Raw genomic sequence first — 24,882 nt, 5'->3', positions numbered from 1 at the left:
CTGAAATCATAAATTTGAAATCTTTTTGTGTCAAAAGTTCAAAAGAAATTGTTTAATCATCATTTTTTCGCAGAAAAACTTATGATTAATTTAAAAAAATAAAAATTTATTATTTCAGTCAAATAACTATACTCAACGTGTGCTTATTTTTTGTCAATAATGACATGTATTGACTATTTCCATTCTAAATATCTTGGGAACAGTTGCTCGTAGCGATTTTTACCAAGAGATATTTTTTATATAAAAAGTCACGGAAACTTATATTTTTTTAGTCAATGGTTTTATACAGGTATGGTCGAAAAGTTATTACTCTTTAAAATAGTTAAAACACATGTAGGTGGCGCCCCCTACAGATAGGAGTAATTTTGACATCAAAATCAAATTTCTCGTGTCACAAAACTCCCAGATACCAATTTTCATTCAAATATTGAGGTTACTTCAGAAATTATTTGGAAAAAATCGAAATAAAAATGAAACTTCTACACCCTGTATCTCCGAAACTAAGCATTTTAGGACATACATTTATACGAACTTTTTTATTTATTTTTATGTGTAGAATATGTTACCGAAGTTTCCGGAATACAATTTGGACCACCCTGTATATTGTACCATATAAATAATAATAATAAGCTTTTGAACGTAGACGCTATATATGTAATTTTAGCTCATAGTAAAGAGTAGTAAAAGCTTAAAAAGTCAGCGAAAACCGCATCTTGATATCTTCTTTCAAACCGAAGATATTAGCAAAATTATAATAAATACCAAAAAATAAGCCCTTAATTACCTTATTTTTACAACACGGTATCAGTAGCCCTCTTGATTATGCCCATTCTAACCTAAAAATAAGATAGAACCAGTTAGTTTGTTTTAAAATCGACGATATACCAGAATATCATAATATCAGATGTATTAATATCTAATAATTAAGATATCAATAATAGTGAACAAGAAACGATGATTCAGTGAAGTCATGGTAGGCTTTGGAAAAAAGTTGCTTTTGACGTAATAGTATAAACGTCAAATTGTTATTAGATCAACATATTGATAGTCTTGGCAGCGTTTTTTATTTTTTGATTGCTTTTTCAAAATGCCAACAACATCAACTACTTCAAATAATAAAGGCATTTTGAAAAAACATTTAAAAGATAAAAAAACGCTGCTAAGACTATCAAAATGTTGATCTAATAACAATTTGACGTTTATACTATTACGCGAAAAGCAACTTTTTTCCAAAGCCTACCACGACTTTAAAATAATTTCGAGCAATTTCTCATAGTCCCTTTAGTTATAAATATTTTTTTTCCGTAAGCCCTACGACTAATACTTTCCGAGATACAGCCGAGAGCTATTCTATAGGGCGCGCTAATATAAACATTTCGGCCTGTAGAAGCCAGATTCCTATCTCTACCTATCTACGATAGTCGAGTCACCGCCTTCGCCGGACTGGTACCGATTCAGTGCGCGTACACCTTTAGTGGGACACCCGGTACAGCCTCTCAAATAGTGCCGTTCGGATTCGGCAATAAACTGTATGTCCCGTGTACAGGGTGGGTCAAATTCGACGCTTTTAAATGGAAACACCCTTTTCTCTAGGAGATAGACGAAAACTAATATCGGTGTCTGGAGCTCATTTTTTGTCAAAAACATGATGGTGAAATCCGCACAAGAATTAAATATACTTAGCAGTTATAATCTTTCAGCACCACTGAGTTTATGAATTCCGCGAGAAATGTTCAAAAACTGCCCCGTCTGTCCATAACAGAAGACGGTCGATACGTCGAACACCTGTAGCAAAATCTCATGTCTTGGTTTGCTATTTATTCTTATTGTATTAGATATAGTTTAAATATGTTGATGTTGGTTAAATATATTTTAAATTATTATAAAATTCTCCATCTCTCATAGCAAATATTATTTTCGTTTTAATTGATGCTCACAGCTAGAATTTTTGCATTACAGCCGGTGCCGTTCAAAGCCTACTTATTTAAAGCGGGCGAATTTTTATATACTCTATATCTCGAAGAGGAATCGAGCAAAATATCAAGTGTGTTATATTTTTGGAAAGGTAATTTTAAATTCTTTTCAATAAATTAAAAATATAGAGGGTGTCCCATATAAAAAATAAAATTTTCTGTTGATAATTCTTAAATTATTAATTTTAAAAAAATTATACTTAAACCATTAAATTCTACGTAAAAAGGTGCTTTGGAAATGTTTTCATAAAAATACAAAATTTTCCTTAGCAAAAAAGTTACAGCGATTTTTTAAAAATGCATATTTTTTAAAAACACCCCGTAACTCCGAAACGGTAGCAAATATCGATATACGGTTTTCACCATCATGTTTTTGATAAAAATTGAGCTCCAGACACCGATATTAGATTTTGTCTGTCTCCTATAGAAAAGGGTGTTTCCATTTAAAAGCGTCGAATTTGACCCACCCTGTACTTGTGAAACACTGATGACACACATCACAAGTACATGCGAGAGGTAGCCGACGCTCTATATAGAGTATGGCACTGTAAGAATCGGATCTTTTCTGGGTTTTCTTTTTTCTAAATTTAATCTACTAGGTACCTATGTTGTCATATTATGAAGATATTAAAAAAATCACGAAAAAACCTCATTGACATGTTTCTGGGTCGAAACATACTATCCCTAAAAATATTTGCACTTATTTAAGACTCTGTATAATAAAAATATAAGGTTCTTTTCTGCAAATTTATTTTTAACCAAGAAAGAAGTACGTACATACTTTATTAGTAATTTAGCTGACGTAATCAACCTTTGCAATGTAGTTTGGCTGTTATTGGTAGTTTTAAGGCATATTTGATTGTGTATCATAACTCCTATTACACACCTATTGTTTAAGCCTTATTTTTAAAAACATAATTAAAAATTGTTGTTTAGGTAATCAAGTTGAACCTAAAGACAATATTTCCTGGAACTCTAGTTATATATCGACTCGAATTGTTTGTGATATGGTACTAAATAAACAGTTTACTATTTTGAAGTCCAATATTAAAGTAAGTAATCAAGCCCAAAAAAAATTATGTGACATAATAAACTATATCACGTATTATAGTCCATGATCCCAGAGAGATCTGGCATAACTTATTTTCACAAGGATGAAACCTTAGGCTCTCAGTAGTGCTCTCATGTGCTTTGAATACCAGCGTGTTTGGGAAGTTCGCCCTGTGACACCTTGGCAGATACAGGGTGAGAAAAATAAGAGTTACTTAACTTAAATTTGTATGGCTGATTTTTGTATAAATATTGTAGAATATTACTCTGAAGTAGTATAAAAAGTATCAGACACTTTCCATGGATCTGAACTTTTATCAGACGATAGCAAATCAAAAAGTGGATCTTGATAAAGATAGACTTTATCAAAGCTCCACAAAAAAAAATGAACTTTACTTATTTTTACATATTGTATGTTATTAAGATAGCTATTATAAAGTTATATTTAATCAGTCAGACAGATTGTAATGACCAACCATCCTCTAAACATAAAAATTATTCAGCCATGACTATGACTATGAGCGCGGGAGAACTATGCGCATGCGTTTCCAAGTAAAGTATTTTAATATTTTAAAAATACTTATTAGTGCTTTCGATTATTTTTGCATCTCTATTTAAATGAGATGAGCTGTTTTTATTACTAATAATTATTAAAGTAAATTAATTATTGCATATAAACTACTCAAAACAATTATCGCATATTTTCTAAAAAAATATTAATTTGATAAACAAGACACCTTGAATTCTCTGGCTTACGTTTTTAAACAGTTTGGATACTGTAAAGAGAAATATTCGAAAATAAGGCTGATAGGGGTGACATGCAATTTTTATTCGAGCGATTATTTAGTTGTAAAAGTGAAAACAATACATACTGGAGCCGATCGGCCGACTATTATTTGATTTTTGATTGCATGTGAGCGCGGCTCCATAAGAACTCTATTGGTTACAAATCTGCAACTAAATAGTCAGCCGACTAAGAATTGCATGTCACCCCTAGACTTATTTTCGAATACTTTCCTTTACAGTATCCAAACTATTTAAAAAGGTAAGTCAGAGAATTCAAGGTGTCTTGTTTTTCAAATTAATATTTTTTTTAGAAAATATTATGCGATAATTGCTTTGAGCAGTTCATATGCAATAAAATTTACTTTAATAATTATTAATTATTACTTTAATAAAAAAAGCTCATCTTATTTAAATAGAGATGCAAAAATAATTGGAAAGAAGTATTTTTAAAATATTTAAATACTCATAAACGCTTGCGCATAGTTCTCCCGCGCTCATAGTGACGGCTGAATATTTTTTGTGTTTAGAGGATGTTTGGTCATTACAATCTGTCTGACGGGTTAAATATAACTTTATAATAGCTGTCTTAATAACATATGTAAAAATCAGACATGTAAAAATAAGTAAAGTTCATTTATTTTTTGTGGAGCTTTGATAAAGTCTATCTTTATCAAAGATCCACTTTTTGAATTGCTATCGTCTGAAAAAATTCAGATCCATAGAAAGTATCTGATACTTTTGATACTACTTCAGAGTAATATTCTACAATATTTATACAAAAACCAGCCGTACAAATTTAAGTTAAGTAACTTTTATTTTTAGTTATCTTCCTCACCCTGTATCTGCCAAGGTGTTATAGGGCGAACTCCCCAAACACACCGGTATTCAAAGCACATGAGGGCACTACTGAGAGCCTAGGTTTCATCCTTGTGAAAATAAGTTATGTCAGATCGCTCTGGGATCTTACTCTAATACTTGTTGCATTTTAGGAAGAAATGTACTATAAACTTGTGAATTACTGTGTTTTGAGTATTTAAAGAGCATCATTAAGTATGATGAACAGCAGACAAATCTGCATCTAATTTTTGAATTTTTATTTTTTTATATGAATCCTACAACATAAGTAGGTGCTACATCTTATACGTGTAAACATTTTATTATAAAATTTATATAATAAATAAATAGTTTCATGATTTTGTAAATATATATTTTTTATGTTGGTGTCACAGCTATTGCCTCGGGCAATTTGGGTTGGTAGGGATTGTGCAGTAACAACCATTCTGCCAGGGAGATCACGGGATCTATAGGCTTGGTTTTGACTATTTCGGCCAAGCCTGAAACTAGTGTTGGTTTTAAAAATACAGTTACGAAGTCTTTCACTTTTTGAAAGTCGGATGGTAGTGGTTCCAGAATATCTAAATAGAAATGGGTTAGAATTAGAATTATTAAAGTGATTAGTCTTTATATATGTCACTGTAAATGTCCGAAATGCGGTAAAACCTAGGATAAGCGCGCTAAACCTAGGATTTACCAAAACCAAGTGGTAAAAGCTCGAAGACTTCTTTATTTTGCTTCCATTTCGGACTTTTACCGGACCCAAACAGTAAATCTTAGGATTTACCACACCGCATTGGTAAATGTACGAATTATTTTTCTTATAGCAACAATACCGACAAATTAAGGATGTCGATATACAAAGACATCTCTGTTTTTGTTTACTTAGATATTGAAATTTTAACGATTATCGTTTCACTATATCGATTTTTGTAACGTATCAGTCTTATATTTGTTACTGTAAATGTCCGAAATACGGTAAAACCTAGGATTTACCACAAACATTAACTAATTAGGTTGACCTGGTTATTTGGGCGATGTTAATGCATTGGTTAGCCTGGTTATTTGGAGGGTGTTAATGCATTGATTAGCCTGGTTCTTTGAGGGGTGTTAATGCATTGGTTAGGTGATTATTTGGAGGGTGTTAATGCATTGGTTAGCCTGGTTATTTGAGGAGTGTTAATGCATTGGTTAGGTGGTTATTTGGTGGGATTGGTTGGTTTTTACTACCACTTGCTCATTCGTACTTTTACCAATGCGGTGTGGCAAATCCTAAGATTTACTGTTTTTTTTGAGTAATAATTTTATGTATACAGGATTGATCATAAAGTCGTGGCCCATCAAAGTTTTATTTTTTTAAATAGACCACCCTGTATATTATTACATATTTCAATTCTTCCTTCAATTCTAAGCAAAAATCGAAATACACACAATATACCTCAAACAAACCGTTTCCGAGTTATTGACTTTTGAATCACTTAAACAATTTGATTTAATTAATTTCGATATATTCAGTTTCATTTAATGATGCCGAAACTGTGATATACTCTGTTTTTTTTCTCAGGTAAGATTTCGACAGACGATGACAGAAAAAAAGCAGATGACGTCCCATACCAATCTATTTATTTTACTAAAAAAAGTTTCTAATAATTTTTAAGTTAACTATGGATGGGTTTAAATATAAATCCGTCATGCGTCGTCTCTTGTTGTTTTTAACCAGTTTCATTGGTTTATTTCAAAAATGACAGATCGTATTTCAATTTTATTGGTTTGAGGGAACGATGAACGACAAACGGACGCCGATGCGTATGAACTCGCCTTTAGATTTTTGACGCTTGTCAAAGTCTTGCCAAATTATAGGTTATAATTTTGTGTCAACTTTTGTCAAATACTCTGCATTTTGGAAGATGATGCACTTTCATTCATGTTATTACGTGTGTTTTGTGTCTTTTGAAGTCAAGTGGAGGAAAAATCGAGTGAAAATTAACTGTAGACCCAGAGCACAGTTTATGGTTAATAATCGCTGCCCAGGCAGAAAGTCTTATACACCAATAAAGTTCCATCAATAAAGTTCGTATACCAATCTCGCCGTAGATAAGTGCATCTCGAATATGGTAGAAGGACCATACTAAAAACTGGAGTAGCTGAAAATATCGACATCACACGATAGGTAAATAATGGATTTTAGTACTGCAGAAAAATAATGGCAAAAGGTACTGGTTTAAAAAAATTAAGATTAAAGTTAATTGATCAACCTTTAAGGTATAAAATTTGGTAAGTGTTATTATAAATAACTTAAAATAACTTAATATAAAAACCATAAAACTTAATTATAAATTTGGTAAGTGTTAATAAAATAGTTTGTTTTATTTATGTTGTTTTATTTATTCCTGTGGAATATTACAAATTTGTATTTGTGCATAAGTTATATTGATAAATATAATCATAAATGCGTTTAATTTCATAAAGCTTGAAAGTAAGAAATAGTTCTTTTTTATATTTTTTGGTATGTTGTTCTTGTTTGTTTTGTATTAACACATTAACACCGTTTTTTATTAAATAAAATAACTCGATTATATTTTTTTCAGTTTTATACAGTTTTTTTCACAATATTTTGAAGTAATCACTTGTCAGTAAAATTTTAAATATATTAATTTCCTGCTATGCGTTCCAGTTGTATCAACTTATTTCTTTGTAAAATAAAATAAACTACTTTGAAATTAAAACGACAGACACATCTATCACTGTCAAGGATCTTCTCGTTGGACAGACTATACTGTTGTAATGGATTTTTAAATGCCTATTAGCCTTTTTGTAAATTTAAGTATACAGGGTCGGTCATAAAGTTGTGGCACATCGAACTTTTTTTTAATGAAACCTCCTGTATATTATTGCGTATTTCACTTCTTCCTTCAATTTTAAGCAATAATTGTAATACACAATGTACATAAATTGAAGAATTGAAATGTTAAACGAAAATTTTGTCATTTCCTGACTTGTATAATCTCATTTTATACACATCTACAGTGCCGGTTTAAGCAACTTTTCCACCCGGTGCTAACTGAAACGAGCGCCCCATCCTCTATTAACTTATAACAACAAAATATTGTGGTTTCTATATTTATACCCAAAAATTGCTTTAAGAAGTATGAAATTCCGACTTTTTAATACCTGTAGCTTGAAAAAGGTTGATTTTTTCAAGGAATCAAAAAAAGTATAAATATACAGGGTGTTTCATTAAAAAAAAGCCATTTTTCTGTGCTACCACTTCTGTGATGCACCATGTATATTGGTAAATATTTTAAGAATATACAGCTTTACTACCTCTACCTCTTTGAGGTATACAGAGATGGGGTTAAAATATGGAACGTATTTATTTAAAAAATTAGGTGCTAATTTTCTAAAAAATGCTCGGACACGACCAATATAATTTTTTCTTGCGCATTTTTTGCACTAAAAATGAAATATGCAGAAGGCTTCAAAAAGGAGATATGGATATGGCAAGAAATTTTTTTTAATGGGTCACTCTGTATCTTCTTCTTCTTAAGGTGCCGACTTCTTGCGAAGGTTGGCGACCATCATGACTAATTCACTCTGTATATTGTAATCTAAAATGAAAGATCTTTCTGTTCTGATTTCAAAAATAGGTACCATACAAGTTAATATTTGGTTCAGCCATTTTAGCGCCATTATAATTAAAGGTTGTGATAAAATACCCTAAAATACCGTAAAATTCGAAATATTATAATATTAATGAGGAAGTTATAGCAACTTAGCTTAAAAATTAAAGGAATAATTAAGTAATATTAAGCCAATAACCTTATTCCCTTTTTTAAGTTAAGTTGCAATGTTGAATATCTCATTAATATTTCGTATTTTAGGGTATTTTATCATTTAACTGAAAAATGGCTGAACAAATATCAACTTGTATGGTATTCTTGAAATCAGAAAAGAAAGCTATTTCATTTTAGATTACAATATACCAGCCCCGGATGTACATTTTTTTGAACCAGGGCAAAAAATTGATAGTAGCGCCCCCTCTCTCCAGCGTTTGCAATAAATTAATTTAAAAAACTTACAAATATCTAGATATAGGCAGATATAGGTAGGCATTTTTCGTAAACGGGGCAGAATGAGCCCTTAAGCTTCATTCAGAACCTCGGAATTAGTGGAATAAATTAGTGGTTTTAATTAGCGTAAAAGTTTGTTTCTGTAATTTCAATGTAAGCATTCAGAACGTCTAAATTAGTGGTAGTCATTTTCAATTAGTAGAAAAAGTAAAGAAACTTTTGACTTTTCCACTAATTATACTTCAGATTTTGCGGGAAATGTCATTTTGGCCATTGGTCCGTCAAGAGAAATCGTGGTTAGAAATCAAAAGTTTATTGTTTTATAAGCTAAATATTTGGCTTTCTTTATGGTTACATCTGACTACCGCAAGCTGTTGCTAGGATATTCTATTAATTTTAATTGTGTTTTTCAAACAATGTGTTTAATAATCGAAACCGCTAATTTATTCCACTAATTGCGAGGTTCTGAATGAAACTTTAGAATGTGTTCAAAAACTAACTGAGCGTTTTAAAATTAAATGAATACTTGATAGAAGAACGTAAAGTGCATACTAGGCGCTTTGTGTAGCAATTTTTTTGATTTTCAACCGCATTATAAAATGATTTTGGCGCCCCTTAACACTGGCGCTCGGGGCAGGTGCCCCGGTTTGCCCTCCCTTAGATCCGGGGCTGCAATATACACTATGGTGACCCATTAAAAAATATATAAATTTCTTATCAAATCCACTTTTTGAATATTTTCTTTTTAATGCAAAAAATGCACCAGAAAAAATTATAATGGACATGTTACGTCTTTGAGCATTTTTTTTAAAAAACTAGTACCTGATTTTTAAATGAATATGTTTAGCCCATCTCTGTACAGTTTTAATAAAAAAAATATTCTCGGAGAAAATTTACTTTACTCTATCGTTCGAACACCTTGTACATATCTAGCGAGTTACTTATCTAATTTTTTCAAAAATTGGTAGGTTTTAGTTCCAAGTTACCGCGGATGGCGCGGATCCACTCATCGCGAATACCAACGAATCCGTCGTAAGTTCGTAATTCCATCTCAGCATTTTCAATTTAGTTGAAATACATACCTGTCTTTAAAATCCGTCAAAAGCTAGAGGCTGGTTAAAAAAAACAGAAAAGCTTGCGAAAACAAGCAAATTCAAAATTACTCGCTGGAAAAACTGTACACATAACCTTAAAAATTTTTAAACAGGTGTGTCTAAAGTCTAAATTTTTATTACTTTTACGAAGACTTTTAGCCAGAAGTCATAAGTTTTTTAAAAGAAGACATGACACTCATGACAGGTGCTAAAGGATTTAGGATTAAGGCAAATTTTATGGGTTAAGAATTTGGAGCTATATTTTAAATATATTTTATTATTTCGAAGGAAAATTAAGTAAATACATACTAACCAATACTAACATAATTCACATTACCACAGTTCTCTCAACGTGTCACCGCCCTCCTAAGATTTGCCGCCCGGTGCTATAGCACCAAATAGCACCCTTGTAAAACCGGCACTGCACATCTATAAATGCTAACTTGAGAACTAATGTCAAATATTATTAAATATCACAGTTTCGACAGAATGGCATCGTTATATGAAACTGAACAATATCGAAATTAATTAAATCAAATTGTTTAAGTGATATTTTCAAAAGTCAATAACTCGGAAACGGTTTGTTTGAGGTACATTGTGTGTATTTCGATTTTTGCTTAGAATTGAAGGAAGAATTGAAATATGCAGTAATATCGAGGGGGTTCTATTTATAAAAAATGAAACTTTTATGTGCCACGACTTTATGAACCAAATTAATTTAGCGAGTAAATTTTTTACTCGCTAATAGATATTTAAAAATCCTGTAACTTTTGTATTTAACTTTTTGCGGTACCTCCTATAGTTTACATAACAATCGACCGTATACATACATAAAAGACCCTGTATACCCACCTCTTGGATATACATATTTGTTCTCCATCTTAGCTTCGTTAGCATTGTCAGAGGCGTGAAGCACATTTGGTATGTCTCTGTACAGACCAAATCTCGTTCTTACACTGTATGGGAAAAACCATTCTTCTCTCAGGGTACCCATAGGCCCTATGAGATTTTTCCATTTTTCCACTGCGTTGATTGCTTGGAGGGACAACGAGACAATCGGACCAGCGCTCATGGAGATTACCATGTGTGGAAAAGCTGGAGTACCATAATATTTTTCGTAGATTTCGGATACCTGTTCTGGAGTCAGATGGATGTTTCTTCGCTAGAAAGAATTATTAAAGTAGACGTGATGAAAATCTGAGATAATATCTTCCATACTATACAGGGTGGTCCGAACTGTATTCCGGAAACTTCGGTAGCACATTCTGCAGAAGAAAATAAGTAAAAAAGGTCGTATAAATTATGTCCTTAAATGCTTAGTTTCGGGGATACAGGGTGTAGAAGTTTCATTTTTATTTCGATGTTTTCCAAATAACTTATGAAGTAACGTCAATATTTGGATGAAAATTGGTGTCTGGATGTTTTTTAACATGAGAAATTTGATTTTCATGTCAATATGACTCCTACTTGTAGAGGGCGCCACCTACATATGTTTTAACTGGTTTAAAGAGTAATAAATTTTCGTCCATACCTGTATAAAACTACTGAGTAAAAAAATATACATTCACAACTTTTTTTACATAAAAAAGGTCTCTTGGTAAAAATCGCTATATGTAATGGTTCTCGAGATATTTGGAATCGAAATTATCATGTTGACTCTGTTGACTACCTACTTTAACATGTTGACTAAATAGTTATTAGACTGAAATCATAAATTTCAAATCTTTTTGTGCCAAAAGTTCAAGAGAAACTGTTTAATCATCATTTTTTCGCAGAAAAATTTATGATTAATTTAAAAAAATAAAAATGTATTATTTCAGTCAAATAACTATACTCAACGTGTGCTTATTTGTTGTCAATAATGACATGTATTGACTATTTCCATTCTAAATATCTTGAAAACGGTTGTTCGTAGCGATTTTTACCAAGAGACATTTTTATATATTTTTTTAGTTACCGTAAAATGGGGTGAATAGAAACAGTTTCGTAGGCTATTAGCGATATACCGGCTGATAAAAATGTGGTATTATTTTCCCGAATATTTTAAAACATGGGTCTTTGTTTGTTCTTTGCGTATACATATAATTTGATTTTTGAAAAATATGCCTATAAATATTAAATAAAAACAACATTTGTGTTTCTATTCACCTGCTATTCGGGAGAATAGAAACACACATTGATATTAAGGTTTTTATCTATTCTACTTCCAACAAGGTGATTAGAAACAGTAAATTATTACGTGTTTAAGTAGATTTAACAATCATTAACAATACATATAATATAACAACTTACATGTACCAGCTTATGTATTACTTTAAAAATAAATATTTTATTTATAAAGTTTTCGCGCCATACCAAATAGGTGATAAATCAATCTCACATTTATTGATCAGGTGATTGACAGAAACAGTGCTGCCACAGACAAAAATATAGTTTTTACATTTTATTGTGTATTACCAATGATAGAAAAATTAGATATGTCGACTCTTTTTACTTTGAATATTTTTAATCGTGATTTAATTTTTTTCAGAAATGTTGTTTCTTTTCACCACTATGTTTCTATTCCCCCCATTTTACGGTAGTAGTTTTATACAGGATGGACGAAAAGTTATTACTTATCAAAACAGTCAAAACGCATGTGGTGGCGCCCCCTACAAATAACAGTCATTTTGACATCAAAATTAAATTTATCGTGTCACAAAACTCCCAGACACCAATTTTCATCCAAATATTGACTTCAGAAATTATTTAGAAAAAATCAAAATAAAAATGAACATTCTACACCCTGTATCTCCGAAACTAAGCATTTTAGGACATACATTTATACGATCTTTTTTACTTATTTTTATCTGCAGAATATGCTGCCGAAGTTTCCGGAATACAGTTCGGACCACCCTGTATAATACATGTGATGATCACATACATTGAGATATAGTTTGTCCAGCTGGAGAATGAATACCTCAACATCGAAGAAAAAATCGACCTCAGAGTCGGCTTGGAAATGAAAATCCTTATCATTTTATATGTAAAATTATAATTATGGAAAATACCATCGATTGTCATTTTCAAGATATCTCGACACGGCTTTTTTTTCATCATATAGTGTAAGTATACGATTTTGAGAAACATCCAATATGATTTAAAGGCTTACTCCTTTAACTTTTTTATTTTTTCAGATAACAAAACGAGATTTGGTATATTATATTATATGACATAAATTAGGGTTGATTGACATATTCAATTGTTTTTTATCACTTCCTGTTTCACCGGAAATGATTACAACTTTTGATTTTAAATCATACCCTCGGTATTTTTTTTTACTTTGTTCGATAGAAAATAACACTCTGAATAGAATGACACATCATATGTCACTTGTGACTTTTGACTTTTTCGCCTGGTACCAAATTATTCGTAAAAAAAATACTTTTTCCGACACTTTTTCCGAATATGCTAATGAGCCACCCTTGTTCCATTTGCAAAAAAATAGATGTGATTAAAAATACGATTTGGGCATCTTTTCACCGACCAGGACAAGACACGAAAAGCATTAGAAGAAAATCTATTTTTCCAAGGCTCCTTGATTAAACATTAGTGTTTTTAACACCGAACAATCATCATTGACAATTTTTTTTCGATTATTAATTAAGCTGTACCCAAACAATACACTTTTTAAAACTGGATATTATGTCGCACAAAAACTTAAAATATACACAATAACACAATACTACCACAATTTATTAGGTACTACAGTTTATTTTCGGGGAAAATACGCTATTAAACAGTAAAACAAAATATATTTTTTATCTCAATGACCGACCGCCGACAAATAAACAATTAAATAACGAGCCCTTTTAAAAAAGCCGCCCGTATTTCCTAGAATTACTTGGTTTCATTTGGCCTGAAAGTGTGCTGAAAGGTTTCCAGATTAGTCTCAAAGTCGGAGTTAAAGAAACAAAATCAGCACAATTTAAAGCAAAACCTATGAAAATTTTATTTCCCACATGAAATTATATACGAAAATATTAAAAAAGTGTTTAAAATAATAATTTATTTATATTACAATATTATTAGTCATTCAAGTACATGGCAACAGTGTGTTAAAAACAGCAAGAAAAATCACTCACACACAGCGGCGAGTATTATTCAGGTTTCGATCGAGATATTATACAGAGAAAATTTTATAACCGAGGATTCCTCGGGTGATCATCCGATTATTGGAATCCTCGAGGATCAACACTCGAGTATTGAAATCGTCCGATTTTTCGCTACACTACAATAAAGTAGTCGGCTTCAATAATGGAACCACAGATCTGCCCAAAGCAGGTCCTAACACAGCAGATACTGCTGCTGTGTTAAAACCTGCAAGTATTATGGTACAGATCATAAGCATGTAGTCTATCTACACATAGAATATATAAATTTGACAGATTAGATGACATCCAAAAGGATGACGGAAAAAGCAATCTACCTACTGAAATAAAATAATAAACAATATCTTTCATTAATTAAAGTTTAAATAATATAATAGCTCTTGCATGCTTATTTACCTACAATAATTGTTGATATCAGAATTTTTCTGAGCGACATCCTGTATAACAACGATTTTTAAAAATTTATAACAATTATGTCCTCTTCCATAAATGCCAACACTAAAAAACAACAAAAAACAAAATACGTATTTCTTAATTATTATCTACAGCTTCTATAAAGCTGAAACACCCAACCTATCCGAGCCATTACCACGACTCGTAAACCACGTACCTACCAGCATAATAACCATTAAAAAATTGAATTAATGGGTACTTACTCGTGAAAGTAATTTCAATTTTACCATATTAATTTTAGCCGCAATTAAAAGGTATTGTTTCGAGCCTTGTTTATTACTAGTCAGCCTTAAATTACAAGTTATTAACTTTCGTTTTTATAATGCAGACGCTCCTAAGAGTAGGCAATTTTCTTTGTTTTAAACAGTCGTTATAAGTGGGTCTAATTCGTATAGATGATATATCTAATTAATTTTTGCGAGTTTCGCTGTTTGTATGATTTTCTCTCTTGTAAATTTTAACGATTTTTAATTAAAATTCTTCGTTCTGTTAATGGCGTGATTTTGGAAAAGATACTTCATACTATTTTAAAGTTAATGATATACAGAGTGAGTTTCCTACGAGGTTCTCTATGGGTATCTCGGAAACTACTGGAGATAGAGAGTCGGTTAAATGGGGAAAGAATTGCAGTTTTGTGGGGTCATAAATATGCGCCTTTTAGATTTTTGAAAAAGTTCATGGCTTACTAGATATTTAGAAAAAACAAATTTCGGCTATTTTAAATGTCCCTAATTCCATTATAAGCTATTTTAGACAAAAAGTTTTCAGATAAAAGTTGTAGATAATCAAATCCTTAATGAGATTGTGTCCTCCGTTTTTTTTAAAGCATGTCATTTTTGACATTTGACACAAACATATGTTTTTTTAAATGGAAACCATAGTTGGCCATGACTTTATAAAAAGTGCCATTTTTTAAGCTTTTCAGCGATATAAGCTATAATATGTTTTCTTCGAAAATTTATCGAGTTATAGCCAATTCTTATCATTTTTAAATAATTTCACTTAGTTAGCCATGGAAACAATCGTCTTTGCTCTTATAAATGTGAAGCTGCCACATCCAAACTTTGTAAATTAAAGTAAACAAAAATTGTAAATATGAATTTTTCAAATGAAGAAAAGCGTGTAAGATTATTGGTTCAACTTTTCTTGACCATACAGTTTCGAGGATACGTTGACCGGTGAATGTTATGTTTTTTAAAGAACGATTTTCAAGACTTGTTAGAAAAGTTAAATTTAGTTATAGCCATTTCTTATCTTTCTTGACTAAATTCACTTAGATTGCATGGCATTCTTATTCTTTTGTGATTTATAACTTATAAAAAGTCAGAATATATTACTAAACGGTTCTTTAGAATTTACATTACACAAACTAAAACTTAAAAATATAATATCGCTGTAGTCACTGCATACACTTTAAGTTATTTTAGAAACTGTTCAAAAAATCCGCCATTGTTTTGAGTTACATCTTTTTAAAACTGAATTATTACCTATTCTCACAAAAGGACCGGTTGACTTAATTAAACTTCTCTCGTACCGCCACTTCGAGTGCCTCTCTTAATTCATAAGTTCTTTTGTAAACCTTATTTTTAACCATACCGCATAAAAAAATCTAAAATGGATAGGTCAGGTGATCGAGGAGGCCCATGCAATTAGTCCACCTCTTCCTATCTCTGAGTTTATATTATTATGATATCAATGATTTTTAACATTTCTTTCATTATCCGGGGGGGGGGGGATAATGAAAGTCATTTTGGAAACACTCTATTGATGCGCGAGCATCTACACGCTTTTCTTCATTTGAGAAATTCATATTTACAATTTTTGTTTATTTTAATTTACAAAGTTTGAATGTGACGGCTTCACATTTCTGAGAGTAACGGCGATTGAACTTGTTTTCATTGCTAACTAAGTGAAATTGTTTAAAAATGATAAGAATTGGCTATAACTCAGTAATTTTTCGAACAAAACATATTATAGCTTATATCGCTAAAAACTTAAAAAATGCCGCTTTTTATGAAGTCATGGCCAACTATGGCTTCCATTTAAAAAAACATATGTTTGAGTGATATGTCAAAAATGACAGGCTTTAGAAAAAAACAGAGGACACGATCTCATTACGGATGTGATTATCTACAACTTTTATCTGAAAACTTTTTGTCTAAAATAGCTTATAATGGAATTAGGGACAATTTTTAAAATTGCCGAAATTTGTGTTTTTCAAAATATCTAGTAAGCCATAAACTTTTTCATAAATCTGAAAGGCGCATATTTATGACCCCACAAAACTTCAATTCTTTCCCCATTTAACCGACTCTCTTATCTCCAGTAGTTTCCAAGATACCCATAGAGAACATCGTAGGAAACTCACCCTGTATGATAAATTCGAGGATTTAAAGAAATCTTAAATTTATTTCTTTATTTATCTTAAAAAAGGTATCAAATTATTCGTAAAAAAGGCATTTTTTACGAATAATTTGATACCACACAATTGGTATTTTGAGTCAAATTTTCGTTACGAACCGCATGTTACATTTTCAAATAAACCATATGAGAAAATGTCAAAACTTGACATTTGATATGTCATTCTATTCAGAGTGTCATTTTCTATCGAATAAAGTAAAAAAATACCGAGGGTGTTATTTAAAAATCACAAGTTGTAGTCATTTCCGGTGAAACAGGAAGTGACCAAAAACAATTGAATGCGTCAAGCGTCAATCAATCCCAATTTATGTCATATACTGACATACGAAATCTCGTTTTTTTATCTGAAAAAATAAAAAAGTTATAGGGGGTGAGCCACTTTTGAGACGCACCCGGTATACTATAAAATAGAGAAAATACGATATGAGAGATACAATATGAGATTTTTAGGCGTGGATTGAAGCAGATTGATTAGTTAAATTTTATAATATACACAGTTTGTCAAAAAAATCGTTTATGTAAATTTTATATACCGGGTGCGTCTCAAAAGTGGCTCACCCCTATAACTTTTTTATTTTTTTAGATAAAAAAAATGAGATTTGGTATGTTATTATGTTTGTATGTTAGTATAATTAGGATTTATTGACGTATTCAATTGTTTTTTACCACTTTCTGTTTCACCGGAAATAACTTCACATTTTGATTTTTAAAAGGCACCCTCGGTATTTTTTTCTTTATTTGATAGAAAATGACACTCTGAGTAGAATGGCATATCATATGTCAACTTTTGACATTTTGTCATATGGTTTATTTGAAATTATAACATACGGTTCATAACGACAATTTTAGCCGGAGAGCGGGCGACATATTTAGAGAACATATTTTAGGCAAGTTAGAATAACAAAAAAAAAACTTTAATAACTTGTGAACCCAGAATCCTAAGTCTGGCTGGGGGGTTGGGGGTATTTCGCTACTGCGCAACCCATAACATTTGCAAAAAAATAAATCCAAAAAACATTCTTTAGGCAACTTGAAATTTGTTTATTCTTAAATTTTAGCATCTATTTAACCTAGAAATAAGTATGCCAGACTTTTTTTTCGGGTTTAAAGTGTAACCCGACCGTTCCAAATATGTTTAATTATTATACCTGGAAAACATACTTTAGGCATTCTAAAATTTTTACAGCGTGTTTATTAGATGGTATTAAAAAATATGTGTTAATTGCCAGACGAATTCAATGGGATTTAATACTTGCCAGACGCGAATAAAGATTTTAAATGAGCGCGACAAAAAAGTCTTATGAGTATCTATAAGTGCGAGAAAGATAGTTTATTGAGACCCATCGGCAACCGATGATGAGCCGATGCGGCTGACGTAACAGTATTTTGGAGTACTCCAAATTTTCATAAAAACAATTTTTTTTGGTTTCATTTCAATTATTTGCAGGCTTTTAATTCAGAGATTATTTTGTTGGAATTAAGTTACCATGTACAAATATGTATTTATAAATTAAATATTGACGTGCATAGTGTAAATAGTTTAGAATAATTACTGCAAATAAATATTTTAGGAACTACTAATTTCGCTACTAACTACTAAATCACAATGGATAAAAAATATTTAAGTTGTGTAGTTTGTAAACAAGTTACTAGTGACAAAGTTATTGTTTTTGATGAAGGCAGACTACAAAAATGGCATTAAAATGGCTTTTTTATATTGTCAATCAGGTCGCAAAAATTGATAATAATATAATATGTCACAAAAGTATAATAATAATTATACTTTTGTGACGTTTGAAAAAAATATATTTTATATTATGCTAATTTTTAAATAATTATTCGTCTTTTTATTCTTTCAGATACAAAATACTTAAATTAAAAAGTCTTCTTATTGAAAGGATTTCAATCATACATTTTTATTAAAAAATGTTTCTTTTTATTTATTCAATATTAGTTAATTTTTTTTTAAATTTTACGACTCCAAAATGCTGTTACGTCAGTCGTTTAAAATCTTTATTCGCGTCTGGCAAGTATTAAATCCCATTGAATTCGTCTGGCAATTAACACATATTTTTTAATATGATCTAATAAACACGCTGTAAAAATTTTAGAATGCCTAAAGTATGTTTTCCAGGTATAATAATTAAACATATTTGGAACGGTCGGGTTACACTTTAAACCTGAAAAAAAAGTCTGGTATACTTATTTCTAGGTTAAATAGATGCTAAAATTTAAAAATAAACAAATTTCAAGTTGCCTAAAGAATGTTTTTTGGATTTATTTTTTTGCATATGTTATGGGTTGCGCAGTAGCGAAATACCCCCAACCCCCCAGCCAGACTTAGGATTCTGGGTTCACCAGTTAATAAACTATACATTTTTAGTTATACTAGCTTGCCTAAAATATGTTCTCTAAATATGTCGTCAGCTCTTAGGCCATTTGACTTGAAATTCCAAGTACCACATCCAAATTATGCACAAAAAAATGCTTTTTCGAAATATGCTAATGAACCACCACCGTTCCATTTGAAAAAATTGAGATACGATTAAAAATACGATTTGAACATCTTTTAACCGGCAAGGACAAGACACGAAAAACATTAAACGATCAAATTATTTTTCCAAGACTCCCTGGTTAAAAATTAGTGTTTTCAACACAACCATGGCACTCTAGATTGAAATTTAAAACACAATCTTTTTTAAAGCGAAAATGTCAAAAGTTGACAATCATTTCCTATCGAATAAAGAAAAAAAAAATACCGAGGGTACCATTTAGAAATCAAAAGTTGTAGTCATTTCCGGTGAAAAAGGTGATCAAAAACAACTGAATACGTCAAAAAATCGAAATTTATGTCATATACTAACATACCAAATCTCATTTTTTTATATGAAAAAATAAAAAAGTTATAGGGGTGAGCCACTTATGAGACGCACCGGGTATATTTAAATCGACTCACGTGAACGATTCTAAACCCAGCTTTGTCAACAGCGCGAAGGACTACATCTTGGAACTCCACAGCTTCGGGTTTTATAATGGCCAGCGTCCTCTGGAGGATATTCTCTTCGCAGGGCACAGAGGTGGACGATGAACTCGTCGAAGTGGACCTGGCTCTGGTAACGGGCAGCTCATGGATCATAGGAAGGTAGTAGAGGTCTTGGTAGTCGAAGTCGCCCTCGCATATTGTGTGGGCGGCGGTACTGGCCGGGGAGAGGTAGTGGATGGTATTGGGAAGATCTGATACCTAAAAACGAAATTTATGTTGGTAAGTACCCAAAATAAAATTATTAATTAAAAAAAATCTTTAAAAACAAGCTTCTCAACCTCAACCACCCTGCTACGTAGAGACATCAGTTAAAGTGCCGTTAGACGATGAGAGTGGACAGACGGGTGAACGTCTGGACCTCTCTCCTGCTATCTTTCCATGACCAGAGTGTAAATCTAATATTGACACACACTGCTCGTTCACGTTGCGGTTCAGATTCCGCGTAAAGAAAGTAGGCTCCGCACAGAGGGCCAGGGTCACTAAAAACATTGAATATTACAAAAAAAAAATATTATTATATCATAATTCTTGTTATCAGTTTACAACAAGTACCTAGGCTTTGGAGCATCACAAAACAAAAGCAAATGAATAATGGAGTTGTCTTAAATGTCAAAAATCGCTTCACTTGATAGTAGGCTTTGCGAAATGCCATTATATCGCGGCAGAAGAGTCTCAACTTTGTAATTTTTTTTAAATGTATAATTTACAAATATTTTTTTATGATGAATGTAGATGATAGATGTAAGTTTTTACTGGTTTTCTACTCTTTCGCATTTTAATAATATTTTCCCATATATTTGTATTAGGGTCATTATTGTTAAAATATATTTTTCAAAAAAAAAACATGTAAAAATATCGTATTTTTTTATACATGTCTACACCCTGTGTGGTACAGCATATTGTTCTGTTGGATGCACAGTCCGGCAATAATGCGTCAGGTATCTGTAGCTCCTAGAATAAAAAACTTGGGAATGTTGTTTAAGTGCAAACCTAAAGTATGTACAAGGATGTATTTTAGAAAAAAATTTTAACTTCTATAGGGTGGCTCAAAAAAGTGTGAGTGGACCGGGATGATTTTTTTTTAAATGGAACACTCTGTATATTATTGCATTTTTGACTTCCTTTCTGATCACTTTACATAATCCTAAGATCAGATGTAAATATATTTGGATAGTTTCAGAGATATTAATAAATAAATAAAAAAATATATAGTTTTCAGTAAGTTACAAAGTAAGTTGATAAAATATTGTATTTTCAAAAATTACAAATAAAATGAAGGTACAGCTGTTGTCATATTTTTATGCAATTGCCTCAAAAGTCTTAAAAATCGATTTTTAAGATAAACTATTTTTATAAAAAGTTGGTTACTTTTGACTATTGAGACATCCTGTATAACAAACATGTTCACATATTATCATGCTTCTAGGCTCATAAATTTTTTGGAAACTAGTTAAGGTGTGACTTTGACCTGAATCTGCGAAAATATAATTTTTTATGTTATATTGGTTAATATTGTAACACCCTGTATAAACCATTTCCTATTGACTAATAATTGTTAATTTTTTCATATTTTGTATTGATTTTGTAATTTTAACACATATTGAATGCATAATAATTTTTCCATAAAATATAGTCCGCTGGCCCTCTGTGCTCCGTCAAGATTAGCCTATAAGCCGGTACTACACGATGCGTCGAACGTTGGTTCCAAAGTTGTAACCAACATTTGGCACATATTTCGACAATATTGCAATTGACAAGTGTGTTTCCTACAGGATGTGGCAAAAGTTCATGTGTCCAACGTTGGAAGGTCTTTGCCACATCGTGTGGGACCGGCTTAAGCAACAAAAAGGAGACGTTAACTAATTTTTAAAATTAAACTTCTATATTATATATGCTCTAAAATACTTCACAAAGGCATTAACCTCAAATCCAAGGAGGCAATTGAGAATGAGAGATAATATATCCTCTATTATAATAGATTCGGGACAACACCGGTATCAGGTAAAAGGAGAGATCAAGTTAAAGAGGTGGAAAAAATGGATACAGATCCGTCAGCCTCCACGTCACGGGCACCTCAGCCGGAGCCAAGCTCCTCGACAGCGCAACAAACAGTGCAAGTTCCAAAAGACACAAGCTACCATCTCCTCTAGTGGTCAGGAGCCTAACTCTAGACCCAACAGGCACAACAAGCTACCGTTTTCTATACCCGGCCTGGGTATAGAAAAACCAGGCGGGATAGACGACCTGCTGTGAGTAGATCTCAGTGAAGCAGGAATACGGAGATATCTCCGAGTGCTCCACGAAGGATTTGCTCCAGGGGAAGCAAAAGCTCAAACACTACTCGGAAAATGTAAAGCTAAAGGAACCAAGTAACAGCCATCAAAGGGCAAAAGAGAGAGTGAGAGAGAGAGAGTGAGAGAGAGAGCGAGAACCTCTCACCTCTGCTCCGGTAAGGAGAGAAAAAGCCAGGATGGGAAGCCGTCCAACACCGGGAGGCAAGAAGTTTTGCCAGTACTCCAATGTAAGGACATCGAGTTGGCGAGTCATCAACTTGAGCGAGGAGGGCCATGGTCAGGTCCTCACAATAGGAATTGACCTCAAATCCAAGGAGGTATCAGATCTAAGAGAGAGGAGATTAAAGAGGTGGAGAGAGGGATCCTCCAGCCTCCACCTCATGGGTACCTCAGCCGGAGACAAGCTCTTCGACTGTGAAGGGCACGGAGAGTTAAACCCCAACTGTGGAAGTGCCCATGCCCTTGTAGGAGGTAAATGTCCACTTCTCGGAGGATGAACAGCTGTTGTTAAAGGAGAATGGAAATACTCTGTCCCCCCTACAAAATGGAAGATTTCCATGGATGTATAGACTGTGTTTTTATGTTTTGTATGTTTTATGTTCATGTTTTAATAAAATGAGAACTTACTCTACTAGAATTTAATCCGGAAGTTCTCTGTGAGTTGGGACGAGATCCATACGGTGTAGACCTGATTGAGCTTTCCGTTAAAAGTCCCACGTCGTCCTTAGAATTTATACGAATATCCATTTTCAAAGAGAAGAAAACTAAATCTTATTTGATAGAGATAGTGAAGTTATGACTCAACTTTTTCACAACTTACGATTATGATAGATGATTTGCCAAATATTCTGTCAATTTCTGTTCTGACATTTTTAATTAGATAGGTCATATCTGTGGATGCTATACTTTTTTTCGTAAAACTTCTCGTGACTTTAACCACTATGACCAAAAACGATCCGGAATGCAATTGGTATTTGTGTTTTTTTTCAAAGAAATTAAAAAAAAAAGTCTGCTTTACCTTGAACAGTTAGAAATATTAAAATCTGTTAAAAACTAAACACATTTTCCATTATCTTTATTGTAAACTGCCTGAACCCACCCCCATAGTATTATTCCGGAAACTTCGACAGCATATTCTGCAGATAAAAATAAGTAAAAAAGTTCGTATAAATGATGTCGTAAAATGCTTAGTTTCGGAGATACTGGGTGTAGAAGTGTCTTTTTTATTTCGATTTTTTCCAAATAATTTCTGAAGTAACGTCAATATTTGGATGAAAATTGGTATCTGTGAGTTTTTTGACATAAGAGATTTTATTTTGATGTCCATATGACTCCTATTTGTAGGGGGCGCCACCTACATGTGTTTTATCTGTTTTGAAGAGTAATAACTTTTCGACCATACCTGTATAAAACTACTGAGTGAAAAACTATCATAACTCCACCGACTAAATATAGATGTTGCCGCTCTTGGCGAAACCCGCTTTGCGGATGAAGGTAGTCTCACTGAGGAGCATTACACCTTCTTTTGGAAGGGTCACCCGGCAACACACAGGAGAATTCATGGCGTAGACATTGCAATCAAAAACGAAATCGTCACCAAATTAACAGAGGTACCTATTGGTGTCTCCGAACGTCTTATGGCCCTAAGGTACCCCATATCAGACAAAACTTACGTCAACATCATAAGTGCCTACGCTCCTACCCTAGACGCTAAAATTGATGATAAGGATAAATTTTACCAAGCTCTGCAAAATATACTCCAACAAATTCCAAAGCACGAACGAATCATTTTGCTAGGTGACTTTAATGCCCGTGTCAGCAAACAACAGGAAATATGGCCTGACGTGTTGGGAAAACATGGAATGGGAAACGTAAATAGCAATGGTGAACGCTTATTAACAACATGCACTGAGTATAATCTCTGCATCACCAATACGTGGTTCATGCTGAAGGACAAATTTAAAGGTACCTGGAAACATCCGATATCAGGTCATTGGCACCAATTGGACCACGTAATCGTTCGAAGGACGCACCTAAAAGATGTCAGTCTCACAAAAGCCAGAGTAGATGCCGAATGTGGCACTGACCACCGACTTTTAATCTCAAAAATGAAAATCCAGTTAAAACCCAAACATCCACACTATAAAAAGCAAAGCTACATGACCAGATTGAACGTACGGGGTCTAGAGAACAACGATACCGCCGACGCCCTCCTGGAAGCCATCAAAGAATCACTTCCACCGATAACTTCAATCTCAATCGTGGATGCTGAACATGGCTGGACACAACTAAGAGATGCGATTCACAAAACCAGCGAAGCAGTACTGGGAAAATCCAACAAAAAGAAACAACCAGACTGGTTTAACGGAAATCAACCGCATATACAGGCTTTGTTGGAACAAAAGCATAGAGCACATCAAGCCGTCACTGCAAATCCACACAATCCAAGACTAGCAGACAACTTCAAGGCAGCCAACAACACGCTCCGAAGAAACCTGCGCCAACTAAAGGATAACTGGTGGTCGCAAAAAGCTAGTCAGATTCAGGAGTATGCCACGCATCACGACTATCGTAAATTCTTTGAGGCTGTAAAAGAAGTATACGGTCCAACTAAGAAGGCAAGATGTCCAATCATGGCACAAAATGGCGAACTTCTAAAAGAGGAAGAGCAGATCAGAAACCACTGAAAAGAGCATTACAGCCATATCCTTAA

General features: G+C 32.7%; 2 protein-coding genes across 2 annotated transcripts in view; one reads left to right on the top strand and one right to left on the bottom strand.

Moving 5' to 3' along the window:
- The window catches only part of LOC115880105, a 63,132-nt gene extending 58,121 nt beyond the window's left edge, over positions 1-5,011 (top strand). Inside the window, exons 25-26 of the mRNA XM_030897230.1 lie at positions 2,910-3,025; positions 4,799-5,011. Coding sequence (XP_030753090.1) covers positions 2,910-3,025; positions 4,799-4,846 — 164 coding nt within the window. The 3' untranslated portion in view covers positions 4,847-5,011. The remainder of the gene's footprint in view (positions 1-2,909; positions 3,026-4,798) is intronic.
- On the bottom strand, positions 4,906-23,005 carry LOC115880106 (nucleoside diphosphate kinase homolog 5-like). The gene is made up of 4 exons (XM_030897232.1): positions 22,797-23,005; positions 19,789-20,073; positions 10,660-10,969; positions 4,906-5,224 (listed from the first exon to the last, which is right to left on the bottom strand). The coding sequence occupies exons 1-4, from the start codon at positions 22,914-22,916 to the stop codon at positions 5,022-5,024; spliced, it is 918 nt and encodes a 305-aa protein (XP_030753092.1). The 5' UTR covers positions 22,917-23,005; the 3' UTR covers positions 4,906-5,021.
- Between the last annotated feature and the right edge of the window lie 1,877 nt (positions 23,006-24,882).

The sequence above is a fragment of the Sitophilus oryzae genome, unplaced genomic scaffold (assembly GCF_002938485.1).
Source record: "Sitophilus oryzae breed Bouriz unplaced genomic scaffold, Soryzae_2.0 scaffold_1614_pilon_pilon, whole genome shotgun sequence".
In the NCBI taxonomy this organism is placed as follows: Eukaryota; Metazoa; Arthropoda; class Insecta; order Coleoptera; family Curculionidae; genus Sitophilus; species Sitophilus oryzae.
Note: the sequence above shows the minus strand (reverse complement) of the source record. Positions and strands in the feature narration are given on the sequence as shown.

Coding starts and splice junctions, on each gene's coding strand:
- LOC115880106 (XM_030897232.1), bottom strand. CDS start 22,916: ATGGATATTCGTATAAATTCTAAGGACGACGTGGGACTTTTAACGGAA. Junction 20,074..22,796: donor CCGGATTAAATTCTAGTAGA/GTAAGTTCTCAT, acceptor TTTCGTTTTTAG/GTATCAGATCTTCCCAATAC. Junction 5,225..10,659: donor CAAATATGTATATCCAAGAG/GTGGGTATACAG, acceptor ATTTCTATTTAG/ATATTCTGGAACCACTACCA.